This window comes from Uranotaenia lowii, chromosome 3 (genome assembly GCF_029784155.1).
Source record: "Uranotaenia lowii strain MFRU-FL chromosome 3, ASM2978415v1, whole genome shotgun sequence".
Taxonomy (NCBI): domain Eukaryota; kingdom Metazoa; phylum Arthropoda; class Insecta; order Diptera; family Culicidae; genus Uranotaenia; species Uranotaenia lowii.
The window spans coordinates 104,285,656-104,310,980 of record NC_073693.1 but is presented as its reverse complement, the minus strand read 5'-3'; the positions used below and the strand labels follow the sequence as shown (position 1 = coordinate 104,310,980).

General features: G+C 37.7%; 1 protein-coding gene across 4 annotated transcripts in view; it reads left to right on the top strand.

Annotated features, from left to right (window-relative positions):
- Positions 1–25,325, top strand: part of LOC129751329 (uncharacterized) — a 491,494-nt gene that overhangs the window by 417,987 nt on the left and 48,182 nt on the right. For all 4 annotated transcript variants that reach the window (XM_055746773.1, XM_055746774.1, XM_055746775.1 and 1 more), the window contains exons 3-5: positions 12,161–12,575; positions 20,073–20,357; positions 20,419–20,894. In XM_055746773.1, coding sequence (XP_055602748.1) covers positions 12,161–12,575; positions 20,073–20,357; positions 20,419–20,894 — 1,176 coding nt within the window. The remainder of the gene's footprint in view (positions 1–12,160; positions 12,576–20,072; positions 20,358–20,418; positions 20,895–25,325) is intronic.

Sequence of the window (25,325 nt, the reverse complement as noted above, 5' to 3'; positions counted from 1 at the left end):
GGGTGAGCAAAATGAGGTTATAAAATTTGAATGAGTTCGATTCTCACCGGAAAAGTTTGTTTTAAAATTTCTTGTTTCTGGGATGAATTATCCAATAGGATAAAATCCAATAAAATATTTTTCTTTTTTCACTTAAATATTTATAAGTAGTGGCACTGTATCATTTTTCCCGAGAGCTCGAGTCTTAAGGCCAGTGACGAGAAAGCAAACATATAATCTAGCACACTTTCATAGTTTGGATATAACTCAAAAACCGTTTTGTTTTTTTTTTTTTTCATTTTTGGTTTCATCGACCAAGTTCCTGGCCGAGGCTGTCAACTTGTGTAATCAAACAAAATTGTCCGTTATTTATCTTACAAATGCTTCCTTTTTGCAATGGTAAAAAAAGTTAAAAAATTTCTAAGCTTTAAATTTGAATAAATAAACGGTGCGCTATTTGGATGTATCCAATTTGAACGTCGAATGAATTCTTCCATGTTTTGAAAAACTGTTCCCTCCTTCCTAAAGATCCTCTCCACAATCGATCGGTGATCTGGACAATTTGGTGGATTGATGTTTTTCTCGACGAATTCGATGTTATTTCCTGATAGCCACTGCAGGACAGACTTTGCTTAATGTGCAGATGCCACATAGGGCCAAAAGAGAGGGCGATACTGATTCTCTTTATAGAGTAAGGTTGCCAGAATTTTTTCCACTTCCATCCGGGCCTAGCAATTCCGGGCATTTTTTCAAAAAAACCTGGCAAAATCCGGGCATGGATTTCAATTTTTCAAATAAAAAAACCGGGCAAAAACCGGGCAAAATTTAGAAGTTATTATATATAAAAGCAAAGAAAAAAATGCAAAAAAAATTAAATGAATATTTTATTAATGTAATTGCAGACTCCAAAGAAGTTTTTGGAACACTTAAATATTGAAAGGTTTATAAAAGTAAATCAGCGAAATTATTTGAAACAACCGTTGAAAATTTCCATACCGTTAATCGATTTTGCTGAAACTTACTCAAAAACTTTTTTTTTTGGTTTCTTTGTGAAAATTGTGAAAAAATCCGGGCAATATCCGGACTTTTTTCACGATATCCGGGCAACCGGGCCGGACCGGACTTTCTCGAAATTTTGCATCAAATATCCGGGCAAACCCGGATAAATCCGGGCAATCTGGCAAGCTTATTATAGAGGGATAGCAACCTTTTTTTTAAGCATTCATCTTTGTAAACTTGAGCATTTATTGTACCTTTTGTGAAGAAAACACTTGACCGCAGACCACAGGTAAATAACTGGCCATACTAGAACTTTCTGTCCAAATTTTTCCATCGCAATCGTGACTTGCTTGGTAGATTCGCCACTGACAAATCCGTTCCTAAAGTGCGCGTACCCTTACTTTTGCTCGAGATTGTCGCTCTACTGATTTCTAAGGTACCTTCCGCTTCTTGTACGTCTTCAAGGAGTTCCTGGTCTTTCTCTAAATCATCTCAATGCTGGTTTTGAACTTTTTAGCCAGTTCACGCGTTGATACCGATCGGTTCCGTTTGATATGAGTGACAACTTTAGCATTTGACTTTGGCTGACTGGAACCAGGTTATCTTCCTAATCTAGGCAGATCCTTCAAAGAGAATTCCTTGCCATATTTGTCGATGATGCAGAAGTGTGTAGAATTTTCTTTTTAGTTTCAAGATCAATACTAACCATAGCGAAGATTAAAAAACAAATCTGAACAAATTGATTGCACAACACTTTTTAAGCATGTGCTTGCATGCACACAGAAAAAGGTTCACCCATTTTTGAGTGAACTAGTTTTAAAAGTTGCTAATGACTTTTCGATACAGTTCTTACGAGCTGAAATAACCAGTATAAGCCCGAATTGCTGCTTTTTGCGGGTATATCAAATGGAGATGGTTATTTTATCGATATTTTATTTCAAATCTGGTTTGGAATGAAAGGTACCCTGAAAGAATCTTGTGTATTTTTGCAAATCGGCTGAAAAGTTGCAAAGTTATTCGACGTTCAAATCGGAAACATCCAGATAGCGCACCCTGCAAATAACTAAAAAACACCTTAGAAAAAAATGACGAATTGACCATACAGTACATTTTTTTAAATATCTAACCTTCATTTAAGAAAAGAAAAATAGCTGAAACTATGCTTTTCAACTGTTTTTTTTTATATTATTCAGAAAGAAAACTCATAGAGCGCCGAGGAGGTCTAGTGGACAGGCTGGTGCTAGTCTGGTTCAAGCCAGGCGTACTCTATTTTCGGTATCGGCCGGAAAACTTTTGGAATTGAATCTTTTATATTGCCGACTGGTAAGGAGTATTTCCTTGTAGAACTAAATATAAAATACAACATTTCAGAGGGAAATGCATCTGGGGTTAATTTGAAAAGACTAAGGTTGTAAACGGAGTGGATTTGCCAACCTTTGCACAGTGGTGCAGAACATCAATTTAGCTGTTTTAAATTAATTGCGCCCAGGAATGAAGAAATATACATTTGGTGTCTCCGGCAACATTGTTCAATTTCTCAAGGAGTATAAACTTTTTGCCGAGGGATTCACCAATAAATAGTAAGATAAAAATGCTACCATTCTTGTTATTCAAGTAAGGGCCTTGATGTCTTGAACATAGTTGTTTATCTGATAAAAATACATAAACTTGTCGAAATAACATTGAAAGTAACAAAATACCTTGAAAAAAAAGTTTTTACAATCTGAAATTGGTTTGGAGATTGGATTAAATGGTTCGTCGCCTTTGAAATGAAGTTGGAAGCAAACATCTACAATTTTTTCATACATTATAATGGTTTTAGAAATTGCTGAAGCTCTGTAGAAAGCATTTAATGGATTTTTTAATCATTTTTAAAGGCTCATCCATCAAAAGCGCACATTATCACAACACCACATTTAATGTGAAGAGTATTTTCAACCATTCAAAACTCTGCTGTTTCCACCGATTTCCACGACAATTTCAGATAAAAATGGTTTCATTTATCATTAAAAATAATCACGAAAATGTAGTGTTGTGATAATGTGCGCTTTTTGATGAACGAGCCTTTGAAAATCCCTCAAAAAATACAATACTTTTTACAGAATTTAAGAGGAAGGTAGGATCTAACACTTTCAAAAAATCGATTTTTTATTTTTTTATTTTCTTATTGCAAAACATTTCGAGAATGTTGTGTCAAATTTTCAAGTCAATTGAAGCAAAACTGTAGAAATTATAGGTCCTTATCTCCTCCTGTCTAATACTGCAAGAAAGCAAGAGCAGAAACTTCAAACGCGTTTTTCTCGAAAGCACATTTTTAAAATCCGTGGACATCGTCATTTGAAAACTACTTATCCGATTCTTTTCAAATTTGGAACATATTTTCTACATATAAAATACCAGACCCCAACGTTTTTCTTTTTTCTTTTTTTACTTTGGGGAGATTTTACAGATAAAAAATGGCGGATTTTTTCATGAAAAATCGTAGTTTTTACTTCAAACAGCCACAAAAATTTCATAAATTTTTTTTAAGTTTAATAAAAACGTCGGGGTCCAGAAAAACATCTGTTAAAAATATTTTGCTCTGATTTTTTGACTTCAGATGATTCTGTGCTGAGATACAGTGTCCACCGCAAATCCTGTTTTCTAAAAGGCATCTTCGAAAGTGCTCCGTCATCGGTTCATTTTTCAATATTTTTCTACGAAAAAAATACTAAATGTTCTTTTAACAATGCTTTGTATAATGCAAAAAAATTGAAAACATTTGTTTGAACGATAGCTCTAGAAAAAAATCATGAAAATGGTGTTTTTTTTAACCCGTTAGACCCTACCCCCCCCCCTCCCCCCCCCTTTAAACAACTTCCTAAACCATCAAGTTGTTTGAAAAAATTGTAGATCTTGGCTTGATCCAACTTCGTTTCAAAGATGACGAACCATTTTTTTCAAGGTTTTTTTACTTTAACTGTAACTTCTGAGGGTGATGTTATAGAACTTTGACATAATCTACAAATTTATGTGTTTTGAGTTTTGACCAGATAAACCAGACAACGGCATCAATGCCCTAATTCGAATAACAAAAAAGCTAGCGTTTTTATCTCACTATTGGTGGACCCCTTTGCAAAAAAGTTTATACCAAAATATACTCCGTGTAAAATTGAACAATCTTGCCCAAGACACCAAATATGGGAGTTGATTATACTAATTAACACTTGCTTATTGCTTCAAAATTAAAATAATTAAAAATGTATAATGAATGTACGGTCAATTTTGTGATAAACTGTATACAGCTAAAACTTCAACTAAGATTTCACCAATTTATATCAGTTCCAGTTAAACCATCCCATCGCTACCGTACAAGTCCATTCCCACGATTTCACCTTCCTTGTCGAAGGTCCTCGGGTAGTAATTCAATCAATCAAATGATTAAACTTTCATACCATACAGTGTAGACAAACACATGTTAGGGTTAGAACCAAACTAGATTCCGTGGCTGTTGTTGCGGCACGCAATCAAATTAAATCTACTGCATCCCCTCGATTGTTGTTGTGAAGTTTCCTCCATAAACACATCGGATTCGGATTGAAACAGAGATAGACTCCGAGAGAGATAGAACTCGTCCAGCACCTAATGATGGCGGCGCGGTTTGGTCGAATCATAGGCCACCGCGACCGGCAGGGCTGGGCAATTAATTTATTGCACTAATACCCGATGTGCGGTAGCACCTTAATGCCCAAGCTAACAACAATAATCACCTGCTGCTACGGCTATAACTACCCGTGTGGATCGGGTTGGGTCCATCAATTGAATTCGTCATTCATGCACAAATCATCAACGGTTCAGCCCGAAGGGCGGTGGCGTTGACGTACAAATCATCTAGCTTGCCTACCCTCCAGAAGCATGTTTATTCTCGTGAGAACTTCATGGGTAGTTATCTACTGTCTTCTAGAATGTGGAATAAAGATTGTATTTCGAACGGCTTAAGCCGACTGACTGCCTGACATTTGACTGGTCTGCATACGATACGATTTATCATTTGTATCGTTTGAATACTCATCTGCTATAGATTTGCTCTGAGCTTTGCTCAGCTGCTGAAACCATTAACCGGTGTAACATTGCCATGTTGCAAGATTCAGAAATGATTTGGTTATCAGATGTTCTTTCGAAATTTTCCATCTTACTTCGGTATGCATAATTCAATGTGGGAGCGTACGCTTTGTGTCACATTTTGTAACTGTGCTTATCATGGAATCGGGTTTGTTTGAAGACATTTTATTTCCACGCTGATTGTGGGCTTCTCAGGGTTTTAAATTGAAAAACTTCAGTCAATGCGTCGAAAAATTTCCAAACAAACGGTCGGAATTTTTTAACCACTTTTAAAATTATTCTTAATTTATTGAAAAAGAATTTGTATACAAAACAAGCAGTAACAAAAATTGCTCATTAACATGAATCTTTTCTTGACTTAACCTTATTTCTGACATTTGGACCGTCAACAGGAAATGTTGGCCACCCCTGTTCTGAAGGGAAGAATCCGGAAAAAATATCAAATGTGTATAGACCGTACAACTGACAATCCTACGAGAGATGCTTGATTAGAACGGCAACAACAACCAGTAGGTACTGACCATGACATGTTTAAACACACCATCTAATTCCAGAGCAAATGGGAAATTGCAGAATGGGATTTCAATTAGATGCCTATTTGTTTACCTTCCTACATCTATGTGGTCGGAGCAAAGAGACAGGACAACCAGGCTTCAACTCTCGGAAGTCGTATGATAAATCAAATCTCCACTCTCCTGCCGGCACACGGCAAATGGCTGAGAATGAACAGATCTATTAGAATATTCGAAGCTCACAAGATTAGAGTAACACCGAACAATCTGCAGCTTAGGCTGATTGCCGAAGGATACGTACGACCAGTCGGTGTGGGAGTTCGATTAATTAGTTACAACTTCGAACACTAAATGCACATGCAACTATCGACAAAACGTCAAGATAAGCTGGTATCTCGTGAAGGAGTATACAGGATGTTTCAATTCGGATTGTTTGCTTAATCGAATTGACTTCATCTGATGCAATGATTCCTGTTAGTAATAATTGATACACTCGAAACCTGCTGGAAAAAAATGTCCTTAGTTCTTAGTATAACGAACAAGACGAAGCTTTGTTGCAAGCTCATTAATTATATTTAACTTGAAATAAGCAGTCTTCTTCATTTTGTGCAATGCAATGACGACGCTGTCAACTACCCTGATGAAACAAAAAAATTAATTGAAACATAAGTTCCGCTCTTTGACACGGCAATAATCGCACCCATTAAGACGGAAACCGCAAAAAGTGACAATGGACGCGATTCTTCGCGTTTCCTTTTGTTCCTGTACCAAGTAGTAATGATGAGGTGGACCCTTTTAAAAAATTCCCACGATATTACCCCACACAGCGCGCTTGAAGTTCGCGTTGCCTCTTTTTTTCCTTACCTGGCACCGCGGTTCCAGTTCTGAGTTGCAGCCAATTCCGAGACGTTGCAAGTGCAAGTGCAACATTGCAATTGTACTCAACAAACCGTCAAACTTAACAGCGGCAATAAAGTGGAAGAAATTATGGCATGTCGGAAAAGGCGACGTGTAAAAGTGTTATGACGTTGGCACACGAAACGCTACGATGACGACGACGACGAGTAAACCCACGCGTACGTTCCTCCGCATTTTCGTTCGTTCCTACTCATGTTTGGTCACCGGCATTGCTGGCACGGTCGCCAATTGTGAGATTCTAGGTTCTGTTTTGGGAGCACCCGGCACCCAGCATCCAGCAGGTGCCAATCTTGACGTGTGGGGCTATTTGGTGCTGCATTTATTTCTGCGTAGTGACACTTGGCTGACTTGTCACACAACAAGACGAGGGGGAAAGAAAACACGTGGATGAAACGGCAATAGCTGCATGCATGGTTCTCCGTATAGTATCTAGAGTTTCAAAACATACGGAAAAGTTGTTGTGTCGTTAATATTCATTGATGGAAATGCGCGATCGACTGGGTTGAAATAAAGTACAAACGAACTTGATTTAAGATTGCATTCTAAAATGTTTCCTCATTGGGAACAAAAATTCCATATTTGAACATAGAACAATTTTTTAATTGATTCTTGAAATAAGACATCACTGATATAAACCGAAGGCTTTCCATTCGAAGGACAAGAGAAGATACACCATCCAATTCCTTCAATAGACTCAATATATTTGATGTTGTTTGTTTGTGGTATAGTTCAGTTGGCAAGTCAGTTGCCTCGTGAGCCTTGTCAATCTGCGCTTCTTCAGTTCGTCTTATTTACCGTAACTGGCATCATTTCCAAACAAACTAAGAGGCAGCCTTTCAAAGTCCGTCTTATTTACCGGAACTGGCATGATTTCAAAACAAACAAAACAGCAGCCTTTTTTATCTGCGCTTCTTCAGTCTGTCTTATTTCTAGGAACTGAAATTATTTCGAAACAAACAAAGAAGCGGCCTTTCAAATCTGCGCTTCTTCAGTCCGTCTTATTTCTACGAACTGGCATCATTTCAAAACAAATTAAACAGCAGCCTTTTTCAGTCCGTCTTATTTACCGGAATTCAGTCCGTCTTATTTACCGGAATTGGCATCAATTGAAAACAAATAAAGCAGCAGTTTTTCATATACGTGCTTCTTCAATCTGTCTTATTTACCGGAATTGACATCATTCCAAAACAAACAAAAGAGCAGCCTTTCCTATCTGCGCTTCTTCAGTCTGTCTTATTAACCGGAACTGGCATAATAAGACCGTCTTATTAACCGGAACTGGCAGTAGCCTCTCAAATCTGCGCTTCTTCAGTCTGTCTTATTTATCGGAATTGCCATCATTTCAATACAAACAAAAAATTGGAATTGGCATAATTTCCAAACAAATAGAGAAGCACCCTTTGAAATCTGCGCTTCTTCAGTCTGTCTTTTTTACCAGGATTGGCATGATTTCAATACAAACAAAACAGCAGCCTTTCCCATCTGCGCTTCTTCAGTCTGTCTTATTTACCGGAATTGGCATCATTCCAAACCAACAAAGGAGCAGCCTTTCCAATCTGCGCTTCTTCGGTCTGTCTTATTTACCGGAACTGGCATCATTTCCAAACAAACAAAGAAGCAGCCTTTCCAGTCTGAGCTTCTTCAGTCGGTCTTGTTTACCGGAACTGGCATCATTTTAAAACAAGCAAAGAAGTAGCCTTTCCTGCCTGTGCTTCTTCAGTCTGTCTTATTTACCGGAACTGCCATCATTTCAATACAAAAAAAAAGCTGCCTTTCAAATCTACACTTCTTCAGTTGATCTAAATTATCGGAATTGGCATGATTTCCAAACAAATAAAGAAGCAGCTTTTCCTATCTGCGCTTCTTCAGTCTGTCTTATTTACCGAAACTGGCATCATTTCAAAACAAATAGAGCAGCACTATTTGAAATCTACGCATCTTCAGTCTGTCTTATTAACCGGGATTGGCATGATTTCAAAACACACAAAGCAGCAGCCTTTCCCATCTGCGCTTCTTCAGTCTGTCTTATTTACCGGAGTTGGCATCATTCCAAAACAAACAAAGGAGCAGCCTTTCCAATCTGCGCTTCTTCAGTCTGTCTTATTTACCGGAACTGGCATCATTTCAAAACAAAAAAAACAGCAGCCTTTCAAATCTGCGCTTCTTAAGTCCGTCTTATTTACCAGAACTGGCATCAATCCAAAACAAACAAAGCAGCAGCCTTTCAAATCTGCGTTTCTTCAGTCTGTCTTATTTACCGAAACTGGCATCATTTCAACCCAATTAAAGCAGTAGCCAATCCTATCTGCGCATCTCCAGTCCGTCTTGTTTACCGAAACTGACACAAACAAAGCAACAACCTTTCCTATGTGCGCTCCTTCTGTCTGTCTTGTTTACCGGAACTGGCGTTATTTCAAAAGAAACAAAGCAGTAGCTTTTCCTATCTGCGCTTCTTCAGTCCGTCTTGTTTACCGGAACTGGCATCATTTCAAAACAAACAAAGCAGCCGCCTTTCCAATCTGCGCTTCCCCAGTCCGTCTTGTTTGCCGGAACCGGCATCAGTTCAAATAAAGGAAGCATCAGCCTTTTAAATCTGTGCTTCTTCAGTCCGTCTTATTTACCGGAACTAGCATCATTTCAAAACATACAAAGCAGCAGTCTTTCTAATCTGCGCTTCTTATGTCCGTCATTTACCGAATCTGGCATCATTTCAAAACAAACAAAGCAGCCTCTAGTATCTGCGCTTCTTCAGTCCGTCTTATTTACCGGAACTGACATCATTTCAAAACAAACAAAGAATCGGCATTTGCTATTTGCCCTTCTTAAGTTCGTCTTATTTACCGCAACTGGCATAATTTCCAAACAAACAAAGCAGCAGCCTTTCTAGTCTGGGCTTCTTCAGATCGTCTTATTTTCCGCAAAAGGCATTTAAAAACAAACAAAGAAGCAGCCTTTCCAATCTGCGCTTCTTCAGTTCGTCTTATTTACCGGAACTGACATCATTTCAATACAAACAATGCAGAAGCCTTTCCAATCTGTGCTTTTTCAGTCCGTCTTATTTACCGGAACTGGCATCTTTTCAAAACATATAAAGTCGCAGCCTTTCAAAACTGCGCTTCTTCAGTCTGTATTATTTATCGGAACTGACATCATCTTAAAACAAACAGAGCAGCAGCCTTTCCAATCTGTGCTTTTTCAGTTAGTCTCATTTACCGGAACTGACGTCATTTCAAAACAAGCAAAGCAGCAGCCTTCCAAATCTGCGCTGCTTTAGTCCGTCTTATTTACCGGAACTGGCATCATTTCAAAACAGACAAAGTAGCAGCTTTTCCTATCTACGCTTCTTCTGTTGGTCTTATTTACCGAAACTGGCATCACTTAAAACAAATAAAGCAGCTTTTCTGAATCTGAATCATATTTCAGGATCTCGCTTTAACACGTCCACCTCTCACTTGGTTAGACCAATAACTAATTTGTGTTTTTGATTTCACTTTGAAGCTTCTATATAAGTGTTGCCCCACATTGTTTTTATTTATTTATTTTAACTTTTATTTTTACTCTGTACAATCTTCATCGGTCAAAAAATAGTCTACACAACTTTGATTAAAGGTCTTGAAATTTTATTTTTTTTGTATGATTTCATCCTCGATTGATTTTTAAAATGTCGTCTTTCTGCTCTGATTCCCTCGATTTTTTATATATTTTGCTTCTTTGGGTAAAGTTCAAATGTGTGTTGCAAGTAAGAGGTAATCCATTGCAAAAGTTTTATTTAATAATTATGTTATGAATTTGTTTGAACACAATCCTGTGTTTACCTCGCTCTAATCTCAGTACTACCCAATCCATTTTTATTTACTCGCTGAAATGAAAAGTAACAGTTGACGTGATTTGTGAGTAGACCAATTGCATAATAATTAAACAGCAGAGAACGGCAGGCAATCGGCCTAGCTTTACTACTCGACTGATCGTTTAACCATCGACCGCTTCTGGATGCATTCTTTGAAGACCATTTTCCCTACGTAGGACTTTCAGAAATCATTGGACAGTTAAATGACTTGAATTTTACGTTTCCTTATTCTTAATCATTTAATCGAAAGCTAGGTTTGAATTTAACTATCGCTTTAGAAAATTTGCATGCTCGCTTAGCCTCGTTGTTCTTACAGTACATATTTTAAAGCGAGCAATGCAGTCTGAAATGTACAAAACTCATCAGACACGCTTTTGCGAGGGATTGTAGTAATTGAAATGATTTGTGTGGGAATGCCAAAGACCCGTGGGGAAAGCAAGCAACACGGAAAAAGTCGAATATGCACCTCGAATGCAAATCGAGGCACATTAAGTTTCATTTGGGGGAACTCGTTCGACCGTCATCGAGGTTGCCAAACATCATCTGTTGCTATTGATTTTTGCGCTTTTGCGGACGAAAGCAATTCGTGTTCTGTGTGATTGATGTTACATTTTATCAATGGAAATATTCCCTTGAAATGAAACCATAGGTTGAGTAATATAATAAAATATTTCAGAAAAAATTCTGAGTCTCAGTTTTGTTTCTTAATTCTCAATCAGAATTTAAATTTCAAATATCGGATTTGTATGCCATACAAGCATTACAGTTTTTTGGAAGCTCGAAGCACCTGCATGAAACCGACAAATACATTCTACGTGCACCTCTGAGCCATCATCAATCATAACCATTATACAAACTTTATTCGGATCATCCGACATTTCGAAAGAGCTCGTTGTTCATCAAACCCCTACAATTGGTCCACTTAAGGTAATTCTCGAGAACTTAACCAACAAAAAAGCACTATCTGTAAACAGTCATGTGGCCGGTTTTTTTTATTTCTCTCACACCGTACTCTACTTATCTAAATCTGCATTTTGTGAGAGAATCCCAACCATTCAGAGCAATGTACAAAACTTTGCACAAAGCGTCTTTTATTGTTGTCCTCCTGCAGTGGGTCCGACATTCAAGTGCATTCTTGCAATTGCAACTGCACAGCAGCTTCTGAAAATCCCAACTGCAACTCGGTCCGCCGTACTGCGGCAGCGATTTTTTCCCAGAGTTTCTCCTACAGTGCCGGGTTTGCGATTGTTATGCAAATTTTTACACATTCAATTTTGCAACTTTCAGCACCAGCGCCAGAACCAAAACCATATAGGTAGGAATGCGACGAATCGGCCGGTTGGCTGTCCGGCTTTAAGCATCTGTTGAGACCCTTTTTGCCTTCTAGAGGTCGTCAGCGTTCTTGTTCTGTCGCGTCGACGACGGCTTGTTGTGAACTTTGCCTTTGGGCCTCCACTAGACCAGGCCAACGGCGGCAGTACGGAAAATGGCTCTGATGCCTATATTAAGCATATAGTTAGCTAGAAGGAACCATACACGTGGGAACCGTAATCAATTGGCTACAAGTTGTCCGTCCAACCGATGAAGAACGGACGACTGTAATTTAGCAATTGGTTTTACTGGTTCGTTTTGACTCTTTATTAAGTTTTAGCAACATTTAGAAATACCTTTTTGCATATCTGTTTATGGGTATTAGAAGAACGAAAATAATTTTTAAAAGAATATAAATATTTTAGCATCTCTAAGCATAAACCAACAATCAAACATATTTCTAAAAATTCTATTCCCTTTTCACCACTTCCAGATGCCCCAGCAGCGAGCGATCAGAGCGCGTCCCCATCCTGGTGGACCTCCCACATTGCCGACGCCCTGCCCACATCCAAAAACAACTACTTCCAGGCCACCCATGGCCTAGTCCAGACACACCCCTCGCTGGGCAAGCTGACTGCCGGATCGGCACCGCAAACTCTGCCCCTGACGGCCGGAGGTGCCCGTACATCGGCCAAGGCCAGTCTGGCCAGTGGATTCCCATCCATCGCCAATCACAATTCCCGCTCCCCCTTCCGTCATTTGGATTTCAGCAGCAGTGCTACCGCCGAGTTGCGCCGCAATCCCAGCCTGTCCGCTCCGGATGAGTGTGCCCGTGCTTGCCGCGAAGGAGAACCACCAAGGATTTGCTACTATCACTTTACCGTTGAATATTATACCGTGCTCGGAGCGTGAGTATCCTAAATTGATTTAATTCAGTTAATACTACTGGACTTGACTGAAAAGTACGGTTTTACATCACTTTTTAAAAAAAAATTCTGATTATGATCTTGAAAAATTAAAAAAATCCTGATGTGCAAAGTATAGCTTCTAATTTCAGCTTTCTTGGACACTAATCAAAATTTTGTTTGAGCACTTCGTAGCTGTTCTACAGTCTGCATGTTCCCGATGCATGTTTTTTTAAATATTTTTTTTCTTAAACTTTGAATTACGGAAAACTGAAGTGTTGTAGGAGAATAATGTTTGGAAAACATATTTGAGTAACGTTACAAGGTTTCCTGATTCATAAGTTTGGTAAAACGGTTGATAAACAAGAAAGCTATAGCGGTTTTAAGCGAGCAGTGTCAAATTGACACTCAAGGTCTGACTAGGGAGTTTTTTTCCTGGGTGCGTCCTCGAAAAAGTAATATCTAATGTTAAATTAAAGATTCCAAAATTCATTGAGGGTCTCCGAAGAAATTTTTTCATTGGATGCACCCGAATAAAGTTACAAGCCGCCAAACTTCCAATAGAGTCATGTTGACACTCAAAAGCGAATAAAGATTAAGAGTTATCTGGTATCTGGCACCCTCCCTTCGGGCGTATCCAAGTGATCCATTTATCTTGATTCACAGTTGCCTTTTCTGGGTTTCTGGCGGCGAATTTCTTGGATATGCCCGCATTTTTATCAATTCATCTTCAGCTGGGGGGCAGTCACGATCTTTCGCTGTAGTTTTTCTGTCCCTTGAATTCTCCTATGATTTCTAAGAAGTGATGAATTTTGCTTCCTCCCTGACCTTTTCCGAAGCCTCGTCTCTCCTAATTCCGGCCGTTCCTTGATGTGTTTATATCAGCCATTCTCCGCATAAAGAAGAGTATATTCTATTTTCTTGAAGCCGTAAACAACATATCTGTGATCGAACTTATGCCCTAAATCCTTCACAACTTTTACTTGGAAGAAATACTTGCAAAAACTTAATCCTATGATTGCCTGTACTCTCCTCTGTCCGAGCTTATGTCAGTAGCAACAACGTTTCTCAACTTTTTGTTATCCGCGATGCCAGGTAAATGTTTGACGTTTGGTAGTTAGGAAAAAAGGTAAACAAAAAGGTGTAAATTTTTGATGAATTTAAAACTCATTTTACTACGGTTTTTTACTTCAGAGATCTCTATAAAAGTAAGTAGAATCAACTTTTAGGTCTTCTTCTAGTGTTTGAAATATTTTTTGAAAAAATATAGATAGCTACTAAGCGATAAAATGAATTTCAAAAACTGGTGCTTTTCTTGCGATTGAAAACACACCTGATTATTTTAAAAGTTTTTGAATGAAAAAGTGATATTTTCACAAAAACATTCATTCAAAAAAATTGTTGGAGATATTTGTAAGCTAAATTTACAAAAGTTCTGTTTTGGAAAGCATTCTAACAAGGAAAAAACCTGGTTGAAAAAACTGGTGTTTTATCCTATTTTCTGTTAATCAATGTAACAAATTTGATAGCTTTTTCTGGAATCAATGAGATGTTTGAGTTGTTTTTTTGTACTGGAAGAAGATTTAAAATGACTTAGATTTTTTATAGATTTATTTAAGAGATGTATTTCATTTATTAAAAATGCACTTCTGAAAAGCGTGCTCTTATGTGAGAGCTGTTTACACATTTTTCGAAAATTTTTGTAAAAAATCAAATGTATTTCTGTCGGCGTGTCTTGCAAGTACCTTCTCATGACAAATTTTTGCCCAATAACTGTTAAAAATAACATTAGGAGCTAATTTCGTTTTAATTACATGCCTGTTCTTAAAAGCTTCCGAAATTCTCTAAACTCTTGTATGGAGCACTTTGTGGCGCTACCATTTGGTTAATATCTCCCATTGTTAATACTGCTCATGTTTTGATGGGTCTCAACTCAAGTGAGAAAATCCCTTCCTGAGACCTCGCTCAGGGTTGGCTCTTACGAGTTCTACGCTAATGGGCAGATCGAAGCAATCGAGAGAGCAAGGGACGCCCGCATCTTCTCGCTGGTCAGTTCAGCGACACGGATAAAGGAGCTTCCCAAAGATACTTCTCAAGTTGCTACCGAGACGGTAGACAGCAGCCTGCTTAACCGTTCCAGTTAGAGTCTACTCTGCCGTGTTACGCCAAAGTGACGTAATTTCCATTCCCTGATCTCGCCAATAAGAGTGTCGTTCTTCCTTTCCCCACTTTCCACTTCTCCAGGACTTTTATGTGTCGGATTCATCAACTGAATCAATTGGTTTGATGCACTCGCTTCCATTCCCGCCGAAATTCGTTAATCGACTGACTTTCTCATCTCTCTCTCTCCTAACCGTTTCTACAAAAGCCTTTTACACACTCAGATAAAAACATTCAATTTGATGTTTTGATCAAAATCTTTAACCATCATTTTTAGCTTTTCAATTCTCCTACTGTACATCTGTATTGTACATTATGTACTTTCATTTATTATTTAAAAATTTTATATTCCTTAATGAGATCCAAGATAACTCCTTAAGTTAATACCGAGACGGTCTGCTCTGCCGTGTTATGCCAAAGTGACGTAATTGCCATTCCTAGATCTCGCCAATAAGAGTGTCGTTCTCCCTTTCCCCACTTTCCACTTCTCCGGGACTTTTCATGAAATGTGATATTGTATACAGATCACATTTCATGAAGGATCCTGGAGAAGAAGAAAGTGGTGAAAGGGAGAAAGACGCTCCTATTGGCGAAATCTGGGAATGGCAATAACGTCACTTTGCCATATCACTACAGTAATACCCTAACTAAGGCAGTAATTAGTAAGAGGACGAGCATAATTGATTATCTGATACATCCAATATTTCTACCAGTTTGCAATTGAGGCTTTTTGGAAGCAAATCTAATGCTCTGATTAAGTCTCTGGTATATTTCGTATTTGAAATTATTAAATTTTTTAAGATTATGGGAAATTTGAGAGAAACATGAATGTAAATGAATGGAAGAACGTAAGTCGTAAATATCATGATTTTTTCGGCTCACCGACAGGACTTGAACCCGCGAAGATTCGGATATAGAGTCCATTTTTTTCTACTGTGCGTCGGATAGAGGTGATGCTAGTAGACGAATTCCAAGGCCATACTCGAACTAGCGTGCTCCAAGGTTATAATCCTTTACGAGTTCATTTCCCCTTGTCAAGCATGTTTTTTAAATATTTATTGTATTTAATCCTTTGCGTGGCAATCATAATCCGGGCGAACCCATTGGTCATCACCGGAAGCCACATGTCAAAACGCTACACGGCGCCCCCCTGGACCGTTATTATAAAAAAAAAGTGACCATCAAAACCAAGTATAGGGCTCGATTCCTTAGGTAATTCTACACCTCTGGGCAAATTTTTAAAAAAATCCCTAGTCGAATTTTCGATAAATCTTGATTTGAAGTTTTTGGGTCAAAAAAATGAATATAAAGCATGGATCATCAAAAATCTGGACGCATTAAAAAGGGTCTATCTCGGAGCTATGTAAACGAAATAATAATGTTTTGTACTCAAAATGTAGGGTTTTTATTGGACTTTAAAGGAAAATAATAAAAAAAATATTCCGATGTTTTTTTGATGAAATTTCGAACTTTTCATCGACTATCGCTCATCATAGTTTGGACACCCTATTCGCTGACCTCAGCGGCCCTTTTGTTCCACAATCCCTTCATCTAAGTTGCATCCCGAGTCGTCCTACCATTCTTCTTCATCTTCTGCTTGACAATTGCCCAAATTTTTTTCGATAGAGTGAAATTGAGGGCAGTTGGGTTGGGATGTCCTTTTCTACAAAATCCACCCCGTTGTCTCGATACCACTGTAGTGCCTCTTTGCTGTAGTGGCAGCTTGCCAAATATGGCGAAAACTTTACTGGTCCTTTGTGAGATCTAAAGTGCGAAAACGTTTTTCAAGCACTCCTCCTTGTTAATTTCGGAGTCCATGGTCTTGTTTCTCACAAAAACCGGGGTTTTTCGTCCGCAGCTGCAAATACCTTGCCAGATAAAACACTTTCTTGCAAACTTATCGGCGAAAACGAATTTGAACTTGGCGGGGACATCACTCCGACCACTGGCTTGAAAATTTTGTGTCCAGGAAGCTGCCCAAAATCCATCTTCTCGTACGTTTCGTCATCCATGAGGATGCATCCGTCGTACTTCGTTAGAAACTTGTTTTATAACTTCCGGGCCCGTTCTTTGGCTACTACATTCGGCTTCAATGTTCGTATTGGTTGCTTACTGGCCCGATAAGATCGTATTCCTTCGCTTGATAAGTGCATTGATTGATTATAATTGTAATCTTATATGTTAGGATTAGCTTCTTACTATTAGTCTGTAACATTAACGTTTATTTTACGTTTCATTATTAAAAATCACCATTACTGAATTGAAAATCACTCTTTATTTCTCATTCCAAAGAAAGTAACACTTAAGTTAAACTAAAACCATTAAACCGTATAAACAACATACTTAAGCCTGTTTAGTGAGTTAAGTCAGTTGTAAATAATTACAATTGTAGCAACGGCAATATGTACTTTCCGGTTGAAAATATCTCTGATGTCCCCGCCAAGTTCAAATTCGTTTTTGCCGATAAGTTTGCAAGAAAGTGTTTTATCTGGCAAGGTATTTGCAGCTGCGGACGAAAAACCCCGGTTTTTGTGAGAAACAAGACCATGGACTCCGAATTTTACAAGGAGCAGTGCCTGAAAAACGTTTTTTTTTCGTACATTAGATCTCACAAAGGACCAGTAAAGTTTTCGCCATATTTGGCAAGCTGCCACTACAGCAAAGAGGCACTACAGTGGTATCGAGACAACGGGGTGGATTTTCTAGAAAAGGACATCCCAACCCAACTGCCCTCAATTCCACTCTATCGAAATTTTTTTGGACAATTGTCAAGCAGAAAATGAAGAAGAATGGTAGGATGACTCGGGATGCAACTTAGATGAAGGGATTGTGGAACAAAAGGGCCGCTGAGGTCAGCGAATAGGGTGTCCAAACTATGATGAGCGATAGTCGATGAAAAGTTCGAAATTTCATCAAAAAAAACATCGGAATATTTTTTTTGTTATTTTCCTTTAAAGTCCAATGAAAACCATACATTTTGAGTACAAAACATTATTATTTCGTTTACATAGCTCCGAGATAGACCCTTTTTAATGCGTCCAGATTTTTGGTGATCCATGCTTTATATTCGTTTTTTTTTTTGACTCAAAAACTTCAAATCAAGATTTATCGAAAATTCGACTAGGGATTTTTTTAAAAATTTGCCCAGAGGTGTAGAATTACCTAAGGAATCGAGCCCTATACTTGGTTTTGATGGTCACTTTTGTTTATAATAACGGTCCAGGGGGGCACCGTGCGCTATATACCAGTTGATCAAAGAGATCTTCTTGGATAGTTTTCTCAGAACCATCGGTGTGTTGTTGGATTATGCTTGAGATTTTGGAGGCACTTTTGGTTTCAAGAATAGTTACCCTCCTTGTGGCCGGTGCGGTTATAATTCTGGTAAAGATGGTTGTTGAATGGGCACTACATTTCACAAAGTGCATTTGACAGCACTGTCAGTACAGTGACTTGGGTAGTTTCTATTGATGCACTCTTCATGTTTGTGATGGCGTGAACGGATGATTCGAAGATTGATTGATATTCAATCATCGACATATCTTCCTTCAGATTGGCGAGGCGTTGAAACCGGGAGATTGCAATAGAAAGAGAATTCTTTGCATTTGAAATGGTCATGATCGAAATTCCACAACTGCTTCGCAATTTGCAACAAATCGCACATTTTTTTCTCTCTCTGAGCACTGATTTCTCTTATTTTAACTCAAATTTACTCATTTTCCCGCACAATTGACCACCATTTACCACAATTTCAATCATTGGCTGCACAATTTGTGTGATCGTTGACGAATCTTCTCCCTTTATCTCAGTCTCCCGGTTGAAACTCGTCAATGAGCAATTAAAGAGTGGCTTGGGTTTCGTCTGGTTCGTTCTCCATTTTGGTGAGCAGCTTGGCTCGCACATCAGCGTGTTTCACCAATTCCAGACCGCTCACGAAAATTCAGAGTGTCCAAACTATGATGAGCGATAGTCGATGAAAAGTTCGAAATTTCATCAAAAAAAACATCGGAATATTTTTTTTGTTATTTTCCTTTAAAGTCCAATGAAAACCATACATTTTGAGTACAAAACATTATTATTTCGTTTACATAGCTCCGAGATAGACCCTTTTTAATGCGTCCAGATTTTTGGTGATCCATGCTTTATATTCGTTTTTTTTTTTGACTCAAAAACTTCAAATCAAGATTTATCGAAAATTCGACTAGGGATTTTTTTAAAAATTTGCCCAGAGGTGTAGAATTACCTAAGGAATCGAGCCCTATACTTGGTTTTGATGGTCACTTTTGTTTATAATAACGGTCCAGGGGGGCACCGTGCGCTATATACCAGTTGATCAAAGAGATCTTCTTGGATAGTTTTCTCAGAACCATCGGTGTGTTGTTGGATTATGCTTGAGATTTTGGAGGCACTTTTGGTTTCAAGAATAGTTACCCTCCTTGTGGCCGGTGCGGTTATAATTCTGGTAAAGATGGTTGTTGAATGGGCACTATGTAGGCAGAATATAGTTGAGGTAGCGGCTGTGGGATAAACTTTCAAACTTGGGGAGCAGCAATTGGACCTTCGCTGAATCGTCCAACTGCTAGATTTTATTGGACTGATTATTCTGAAGACTAACATAGAACTGAATCACTCCATGTGCTTTACTTAATTGGAAAAAGAATTCATTTCATGGATTACTTAGATGAAGCACACACATACTCGACGTAGCTTATAAAATTCAACATCTCTTTCGTATCAGCCTGGCTGCAGGAAAGTTTACCTTTGCTCTCGGTATAGTGTCAATAACCTTTCTAACTATGTGAAATAGACATATTGGAAAAATTCTTCTGGCGGCTTCCCTGGTTTATGCAGCAGAACTATATTCTAACATTTTCGAATTTCTAGAAGTATTCTGTTCTCAAAACAGAATTGTAGTGACAATCGCAAAATTTCGGAAATCCCCATGTTCACTGCAAAATTCACGATTTCACTTTACTCCACAATTTTTACCAGTACTCTGCTGAGAAAACAAATTCCTCGTAATCTCCGTTTGTTTTTTCAAGTGGCTACTCTGTACGCGGCATGAACATAGTCATGTGGGAAACATGATTTTCAACTGCAATAAATAAACCGTGATCCCCTTTTATGTTTACTTGAAGCTCATCTAACTGTCCCTTTTTAATATCCTTATTTTACCCAAAACATTGGAATACGTTATTTGCTTGCAGAACATGAATGCTGTTATAGACTTAAAAAGTTACACAATTAAAAAAATTAGCTTGAGCGATTTACAAAAAACAGCAGATTTAAACTTACAAGCCTGGTACAGCTCTTAAAACTACTATTATCTCCTCCTAATTCCAGTGCCTGCCAGGTGTGTACCCCGAATGCCACCAACACCGTCTGGAGCCACTGTCAGTGCGTGCTGGCCGATGGTGTCGAGCGTGGTGTGCTCACAGTGAACCGTATGATCCCCGGCCCGAGCATTCAAGTGTGCGAAAACGATAAGGTTGTGATCGATGTCGAAAACCACATGGAGGGTATGGAACTGACCATCCATTGGCACGGAATCTGGCAACGTGGAACCCAATACTATGACGGTGTCCCGTTCGTAACCCAGTGCCCCATCCAGCAGGGAAATACTTTCAGGTTTGTTGGTTTTGGTTTTTCTTAAGTTTTAGAGGTTATTAAAATTTGATTTATTTTACAGATATCAATGGACCGGTAATGCAGGTACTCACTTCTGGCACGCTCACACTGGTCTGCAGAAGTTGGATGGTGTTTACGGTAGCATCGTAGTCCGTCAGCCTCCATCTCGGGACCCCAACTCACATCTGTACGATTTCGATTTGACCACCCATATCATGCTGGTGAGCGATTGGTTGCACGAAGATGCCGCTGAACGATACCCAGGTCGTCTGGCTGTCAACACCGGTCAAGATCCCGAATCGCTGCTCATCAACGGCAAGGGACAGTTCCGTGACCCGAACACCGGCTTCATGACCAATACCCCGTTGGAAATCTTCACCATCACTCCGGGCCGTCGCTATCGGTTCCGTATGATTAACGCCTTTGCTTCGGTTTGTCCCGCCCAAGTTACCATTGAAGGACACGGTTTGACCGTGATCGCCACCGACGGAGAACCCGTGCACCCAGTTCAGGTCAACACCATCATCTCGTTCTCAGGTGAGTCCAGTTTAGATATCACTACTCACTTGAACCAAGTTTCCAGAGAAGTTTGGTGGAAAAAAGCCCATTGCTAGTTCATTAAAATTCAATACAGAGTGTCTTTGTCGTACTTCAGTAGAGCTTATAGATACTAACTGCCGCTGATTGGGAAGTTATTCAAAAAAGCCGATCGGATGAACCTTCATTTAACTTGCATGGCAGGTAATCTTTGCCCGAATGAATTGAGGTTTAAAGAAATTTGGGCGTTAATTTAGCACCACATTTGAGCACCATAAATCTTTCAAAAGAAATGTAAACTATTAGGGGAACTGGGGTAATACGCCTAAGTTTAGTATAATCTTTTATTACGCGTAAATAAAGAATGCAATCTAGGAAATTCGATACTAGTTTCGAAAAGGGGAATGTTCTTCGAGAGGAATACACAAATTGGAGCACTTTATCTAATAACAAACGTCTTCATCGTTAAATTTTGAAAATTGGAAATTATGTTTTCTTTTTCGTTTGGGGAAAAAGTGCGCACATGTGTGTACCCAAACGAACCGGTTAATGTATAAGTCGTTTTTTATAATGATTTTAGTGCCTCCAAATATCTATGCCATATAAAATAGTTCAATTTTACTTCCCGGATCGTATAATGTATTAATTGCTACGCGCAGTGCTGCCAAATATACAGACATTCTTTGGAATCCCCAATAATCCAACATAAAAATAAAAAATTAATTACTAAAATGTTTTTTTTTTCACTGAAATGTGGATACAGATATGTTAGTCAAATTTTAGAAACATGGAATAATGAAGATAAAACAATTAAACTCAGTTTATGCGTGATAATGAGGTGATTTATTTTAATAAATCAACATATTATTTTACATTTCTTGTTATAAACTGAAATTTCGTGGGGTATTTTGATAATTTCTAGCGAAATAAATAAAAACCCTTACTAGGAAAATCTCAAAAAAGTTAAACTTTACAGAACTTGTATGCCTAGATAGATACTTTTATTTCTACCATTCATTCAGCTGATACGTTCTCAATTAGTATCGCAATTGTTGAGATTCCAATCAACGCGCCTTGTTTGTTTATGAGAAAGCATATGTCTAGAATCATCTCATAAATCCTTGAACGCCAATACATGGAGGTAGATTGGACTGCCCCATGCAGTCAAAATTCACAATCACTACGCCTCCGGGTATAACAAAAGATCGCGTGCACCCATTCAACAAATATCGAACTTTGGGAGCCTTTGGGCGAAAATCTTAGCAGCTCAAAATTAACGCAACCACATACATGGGGGGGTGAACGCTTTAGGGCTCTAAGAGGCAATGTTTATCCAAAACAGAACTAACCAAACCCCCCAAACAGGTGTTGAGCTTCTGGCAAGCTATTAAAAATCCAAAAGGAGTTGATTTGAAATTTACACCTGATTGGTTCAATAGGTTTTCATTAACTTGCCACTGATGATGATGAGAGTGGTGGGTATTTTATCCCGAGGCGAATGATAGTTTTTGAAGCCGTAACGAAACATGGCAACATGCAACATATGATGTGATTTGGATTGATTGTTTTCATTTGTAATGAACTGGTTGTGACACTTCTATTTTTTTTTTTTCAAATCAGCAGTTTCGAAACAGAGCTCGAATTAGAATTTTTTTTTCATTCTTGTTTCATGTTTTTTCTACTAAGGCTATGATCATTTAGTATCCGGGCACTTTATTTCGGCGATAGCTACGTTAATAGAGCTCGGATATGCAAAACTTTTGTAACTAGCGTTGTATTCTTTATGAAAAGGACTATTTGTCTTGCCTATTTTTGATAGATTTTTAAGTTAACGTGTGTTTGAGATATTCACAATGAAAAAAAATATGGTAAAAATTATTTTGCCCAAATTTGCTCTTTTTACGCATTTTGCGCCTCGAAAATTTTTCATTGTTGACTAGAAAGCTCATGAACTGTTGAATGTTTCTGATTTTTTTTCGGACCAAATGGTTAAGAAGTATAAGGAGCCACTCTAGGATCCACACGAAGTTCAAACCAACCATCGTAGTGCAACCCTTGATCTTAAATATGGTAAAAAAAAGTCTATGGTTATTGGGTATAACTGAATGCAGACTCCTTAAATAATGCAAAAAATTCATTTCCGTGCATCCGATTTTCACGCAATATGACAGATGTGTTCTGATGGACAAAAAAATTTATGTTAAAACCGGATTTAAGAGATCAAATTCTTCGAGATGCCTACTCATGAAAAGGTTCCAACCAGATTCCAATTGCTTTTTCCAGGTGAGTTTGTGTAAAATATCATGATTGTGCAAAGGTTTTGTTACTGTGGTAAAAAAAATAAATCAATACATGACTGAAAAAAGTGTGCAAAGATAAAAAAGAGATTTTATGAAAAAGTTTGAGTATTTCTTGAAATCATTGATGAACATTTTTTTTTATATTCTTACATTAAATGTCATATTAACACCTTCATTTCCTCCATAGAAAGTTTTTCGATCAAATGAATAGTTTTTAAAATACACACGTTTGTAACTTCCCGGATTCTAAATGATCATAGCCTTATAGTGTCCTGCCTGGGATTTCTGACCGAAAATTCTCGAAATAAAAAAAAAATCGGGAATTTCTGAACCCCGGGAAACGCTTAAAATATCTCGAGAATTCCCGAAGCCAATAAAAAAATTAAATTTACACGGAAAAATGGATCAGATTGAGTAAGGAAAACGATAGTCATACTTTAAATGTGGCTTAGACTTCTTAATTTTTTTCTAAAAACTGGTTTTTAGATTGAATTTGATTTAAAAAAAAAAGCTTTTTTGTTTGTTCCAACTTAGTGTAGAAGTGAAAACGACAAAGAATCTCTAAAAAAACTTACCTTTGTAGATCACTATAACTCAATAATCCAGAAATCAAACGGTATGTTAGCATTTATAAAACGTTTCAGTTATAATTTTAAAGACCCATACACAATAAAAACATTGTACACAGCTTATGTTAGATCTATTCTTGAGTATTGTAGCGTTGTGTGGTCGCCTTTTCAAATTTTACATAAAAACCGTTTGGAATCAGTCCAGAAACAATTTGTTCTATTCGCTTTACGAAATTTAGGATGGTCTCAGAACCAATTACCTAGCTATGAATCTCGTTGCCTGCTTATAAACATGGAAACATTAAGTGTAAGAAGAGAGTTTGCTGCAATCTGTTTTGTAAACGACATAATTAATCAGCGCGTTCAGTCTGCTTATCTACTAAATCAATTAAACTTTTATTGTCCTTGCCGTCATTTAAGAACAAGAAATCTTTTCATTATAACCTCTACTCGAACTGATTATGGAAAATATAGTCCTGTTAATTGTTTAATGTATAGTTATAATAAACATTATGAGAATATAGACTTAACTATGTCAAAACAGCAGCTGAAAAAAGGTTTTTACGGTAACAGGCACCGAAGAACCTGACTTTGTAAATGTAAAGAAAAATTATTATTATTAAGCTTATTTGAACATTGTAATCTCTAGGTTTAAGTTATTATATATATGTAGCCTACACTGTTTGGCGGAATAAAATAAAAATAAATAAAAAAAAACCAAATAAGTCCAAGAATGAAACGCTTCGAGAAAAAAATCTGAATGTTCTATATTTTGCAACACTCATCATTTAGAACTTCCGTTTCGCAAACCGTTGACAGTAGCAAAATCTTCGGCTAAGAAATGGCATATTTTGGAACAAAAGGATAGTTATCTGAAAATTTACGAGATTTGATGAATAACCTGAAATCTAGCTTACCAACGTCTATCGATAGTGATAAATCTTTTTTCATTGTTTCAATTTTTTGCATCAAGAATCAGTCCAGTTTGTCGGTTTAAGTACTTATTTTTTGGGGTCTTGGGTTGTATACTAACTACCTAAGATTTAAAAAAAAACCACATAGATAAGATTTCGTATGCAATACAGTGTAAAATTTTCATTTTCAATTTTTCCCGGGATGCCGATAATCCCCAAGAAATGGATCATCAGATTTCCCGATTCCCGGGAACGCTTAAATGACCGTGACATAGACTTTCTAGCTCTATCATGATGGTATAAATAGCTTTTGATTTATTGTATTTTATTACAGAGAATATTGAAATCCCTGTAAATTTTTCAAGAGTTAATTTTCTATTTATTTTTTTACAAATCTTCATCCTCCATTTTTGAAATTGAAATTATAACTTACGAAATACCTATCTGACAACTTTTAGAGCTCTGGATATTGATTCAGTATTTTACTATCCAGACTCTTGGTTATAGTTCGCAAGGATTTTGAAAACATGTTTCAGATTTATATTGAATTCTGAGTTTGATTTTTTTGAATTTTACGTTGGTTTTCACAAAAAATTATAAAATTATCTACTTAAGACTTAATTTCCATTATGTATCTTATTTACATTT